Genomic DNA, 4,029 nt, shown 5'->3' with positions numbered 1-4,029 from the left:
GTGACCAAGGCCATAATTGTGGCCAGGGAGAGCAGCAGAGGCCGCCGAGGCAGCCGGTGTTTATTGAGTGCCAGCCATGCCCCAAGCTGGCCCTCCAGGATGTCTCCAGAGAAGGAGGGACCTGGGCCCCCCATAGCCATGGGGCCTCATATCCTGAGCAAAGTCCCCAGGGACTCCCTTCCTGCAGACCCGCTCCGAAGGGACCGCATGAAAGATAAATAACAGAAACAACCTTCTGTCTGAATTAAAAAGGGAAATTGTCCCCAGAATCATTCATGGTGACTGCAAGTCCGAGGGATCATCAACAGATTGTCCCAAAACTTGGTTCAGATTGTCTCCGGCGGACAGAGAGCAATCAGGGGGACGGGAGAAGCCAGAGCCCAAAGGCAGCAGCACTGGGGGGGCTTGGAGACACCTCCCACATGTCCACACTGTCCTGTGGTCCTAGCGGGCAGCTGCTCCTTGCCTTCCCTCCCCTCGCCCACGGCCTTGGCCCCAAGGGCCGGGAGAAAGCCCCTTTACACACAGTTCCCTCACTTCCCATAAGCCCCACCTACAGAGCCCCAGGTCCCCCAGACCACCAGAATAAAGGTCCCAAGTAAGGGTGGATGCACCATGGGTGGAACCATGGGACACACTTCCATGGAAGGGAGCTCAGGTCATCCAGCCTGACCCAATCTCACAGAAACAACATTTGACAGACAGGAGACTGTGGGGCTCCTGATACAGCGCGGGCCAAGAGGGCGCCAGCCCCGACCCAGTAGGGGCCGAGGAAAGGCTGGGAGGGCCCTGGCCCAACCCCCACCCTGCACCCCTCCAGCCTCCAAACAAATGCAAAGAGAACGTCTGTCCAAGTGTCCCTGAGTGTCAGGTGGGCTCCCCACAGGTCAGCTGGGCTCCCCACAGGCCGGGAGGGCTGCCCACCGAGAGGCCCCCGTGGCCGTGCCAGGGCCAGGCTGGGGACACGAGCTCCCCTCGACCCTCCTGGGGGAGGTGAGGTGCGGAGGCGGCCCCCCGAGCGCCGGGCCCCCCGACGAGGCCGGCCGTCACGTCCCCTTCTTGCCGTCCCCCGGGTGAGAGCCGCCGGGCTCGTCCAGCCTGAGACGCTTGCGGCTGAAGCGCTTGATGAGGGTGCCCGGGATCAGCGCCACCAGGGCGATGGCCAGCAGCTTGAGCGCGGTCGCCCAGGAGAAGATGTCGTCCAGGGAGGTGACGGAGGACAGGATGGAGCCGGTCTGCACGCAGATGAAGTTGTACGGGATCAGGCCTGGCGGGAGGCAAGCGGGAAGGCCTGAGGCTGCAGCCCGGGCCCGGAATCCTGGGGATGACCCTCGGGGGAGTGCCGGCCTGCCCCTGGCCCGTCGCCCCCCTCCCCCCCAGCTCCAGCCCGACCAGCAGCTCGCTGGCCTCCCCCGTGTTTGCCCGTGTGCCCTCGACTGGCTTTTTTTTTGGGGGGGGTGAAGAAGTTGGGGTCTCTCTGCACCGCTGCCCACTGCCCCCTCCTAGTCACTTTCACTCTATAACAGCCGCTTCCCCTGGGCTGTATTTCTTCGAAAAGCCCAAGTTCTGGAGCCTCTGAGAAGTTGTCTGGCTCTGAAATCCTGGGGGGGGGGGTACTTCTAGGCCCGCCCCAGGACACCCGCTGGGCACCTGATCCTGCCCCTGCGCAGGCCTCAGCTCCCGTCCGGACTAGACGCTCGTGCCCTTGTTCGCGTGCCCTTGTTCGTGCTGCCTGGGCGCGGTGACGCCCCCCATGGTGCCCCCCGCCGGCCGGGTCCCTCCCACCTCTGCAGGCTCGGCGTCCCCTCCCCCGCACCCCCCCCCCGCACAGGGGGCGCCCCCCCCCCCCAAGGCGCTCACCTATGAGGACCGAGAAGAAGAACTGCCCGATGGGGATGTTCAGGATTGGGGACGAGAAGTTCAAGAACCAGTTGGGCGTCATGGGGAAGAGTCTCAGGAAAAGCAGGAAGAAGAAGAGACTGTTTCTGTTGTCCTCCACCTGCAGGGAGGGCACGGGGTGGGCGGGGGCCGAGGGGCGGCCTCGGAGTCTCCGCCAGTGGGGGGGCGGGGCGCCAGGAGGGCGAGGGGCCGAGCAGCGACGGCAGGGGGAGCACCCGGCCCGGGCCCTTCCGGGAAACGTTCTTCCCGACGCCGTTAGCTCGGTGCCAGGGCGGAAGGGCCGGGCCCGGGGCCCCCGAGGGGCCGCCCCCTCACCTTTCTCTGCAGCACGGCCACCTTCTCGGGGAAGTAGGAGACCACCAGCTGCTTCCCGAAGGCCCTGGAGAGCAGGTAACAGCAGGTGGCGCCCACCGAGGCCAGCGCACAGCACAGGCCCAGGCCCACCCAGGGCCCGAACAGGGCTCCGGCCAGGACGTTCTGCGGAGAAGAGGGGGCGGGGCGGGGACCCCGGTTAGGCGGGCGGAGGGCTCTGCGCCCCGCCCCGCCCCCTCCCGCGGCGCCGGCGCTCACCAGGAAGCCGGAGCCGGGGATGGCGAAGCACTGCTTGTAGAGGTAGGCGCTGCAGAAGAGCAGCAGCACGTGCGCCTGGTGCTCCCCGCCGTAGGACTGCAGGAAGGCCGAGAGCGCGCGCAGCTCCTCCAGGTCCGAGGGGAACTTCAGCGCCCTGCGGGGAGGGGAGAGCCGCTGCTGCCGGGGGGCCGGGGCCGAGTCCTGCCTCTGACGCCGGCCCGCGGGGGCCTCCCTCCCCACGGCTGCCGTCCGCGCCCGCCGCCTCAGCCCGGCTCCTGGCGGAGTCTCCCGGCGCGGTAAGGGAGGAGCCGCAGGAGACCCCGGGGCTTCTTGTTCGGCCGCCCCCTCGCCCGCCGCCCGTCCCGGGGGGCCCTTCTCGGGAGGGCTCCCAAGGGAGAAACGGAGCTGGGGGAGGGCAAATGAGGTAAGGGAAACCCGGGGCAAAGCCTGGCCCTCGGCAAGGGCGGGGCGGCCAGGCCGGCCCCTCCCCCGCTGGGGGCAGGGTTTCGGGGGGCCTCGGGCTTTCCCCATTAGCCCCGCAGGCGCCCCCACCAAGATGTTCCCCCCAGAGCGGGAGCAGGTAAGCAGCGGGTGCTCAGTCAAGGCTCTTCATCCCAATCCAAGCCCAGATTTAGCGGCACAACTCCCGGAGATGGCCTAGTTCACCTGCCCCAAAGAGGGGGCTCAGAAACATCATTTGAACCCAGGTCCTCTAACTGACCCGGAAGTAGGGGAGCGGGGCGGGGGAGGGGGGAGGAGTAGGGAAGACACCAGGGACCACCGTAAGTGCAGGCGGGGCTGAAATGGGGGGGGGGGAGGACTCACCGGAAGTAGGAGGGGCGCGACCCTCTCGCCGGAAGTGCAGTCGAAGCCGCTCTCCCCTGCCCATCTCGCCGGCTCAGACGCTCCCCACGTTCCCTCCCTGGCCCTCCCGGGCGCCCCGACCCCAGCCCGAGCCCGAGGCCTCCCCGTACCTGGGCCCCGGATCCTCGCCCTCCTCGCTTTGGCGGGCATCGCGTCTCGCGCCCCGCAGCAGCTGCGTAGACAGCAAGTAGAGGGAGCAGGTACAGACGGCGAAGACCAGGAGCAGGCCGAGAAGGGGCCGCATGGCCGCGCTCTGGACGCCGGACCCCGGCCCTCGGCCCTCGCCTCTCCCGTCCCGGGCCAGAGTGCAAACCCTGCTGGCAGAGAGGCGGGGCGTAGCCGATCGGGGGTGGCCCCGCCCACCTGGGGGCGGCCCTGCTTATCTCTAGCCAATGGGAGACAGGGGAGGAGGGAAAATGGGCGGAGCAAAACTCCTGCCCCAACCTGATAAGGATGGACGTCCCCAGCCTGATCCGGATCTGACAAATAGGAAGAGTGACTGGGAGAGGAGGGCGGAGCCACCCCCGGCGGACCCGCTGCGCCTCACCTCGAGCTGCGCTTGTGCCAACCCGCGGGAGCCCGCCCTCCCCCTGAGGGGGTGGGGTCAGTCCTGGCTCCACCCCCACCTACAGGGCCCGGCCTCTGATCTGACCCTGTGGGCGGGGCTTGGTGAGGACCCGCCCCCTGAGGGCAGGT

General features: G+C 68.2%; 1 protein-coding gene across 2 annotated transcripts; it reads right to left on the bottom strand.

Annotated features, from left to right (window-relative positions):
• Positions 1–947: 947 nt before the first annotated feature.
• Positions 948–3,642, bottom strand: TMEM41A (transmembrane protein 41A). 2 transcript variants are annotated; one of them, XM_031968076.1, is made up of 5 exons: positions 3,444–3,642; positions 2,470–2,623; positions 2,215–2,376; positions 1,861–1,999; positions 948–1,267 (listed from the first exon to the last, which is right to left on the bottom strand). In XM_031968076.1, exons 1-5 carry the CDS (start codon positions 3,575–3,577, stop codon positions 1,047–1,049), a joined length of 810 nt encoding a protein of 269 aa, XP_031823936.1. In that variant the 5' UTR covers positions 3,578–3,642; the 3' UTR covers positions 948–1,046. The 2 variants fall into 2 exon arrangements, with proteins under 2 accessions (XP_031823936.1, XP_031823935.1); XM_031968075.1 differs by lacking the exon at positions 3,444–3,642 and having other exon boundaries at positions 2,470–3,390.
• Between the last annotated feature and the right edge of the window lie 387 nt (positions 3,643–4,029).

This window comes from Sarcophilus harrisii, chromosome 4, assembly GCF_902635505.1.
Source record: "Sarcophilus harrisii chromosome 4, mSarHar1.11, whole genome shotgun sequence".
NCBI classification, from domain to species: domain Eukaryota; kingdom Metazoa; phylum Chordata; class Mammalia; order Dasyuromorphia; family Dasyuridae; genus Sarcophilus; species Sarcophilus harrisii.
This window is presented reverse-complemented; position numbering and strand designations above follow the sequence as displayed.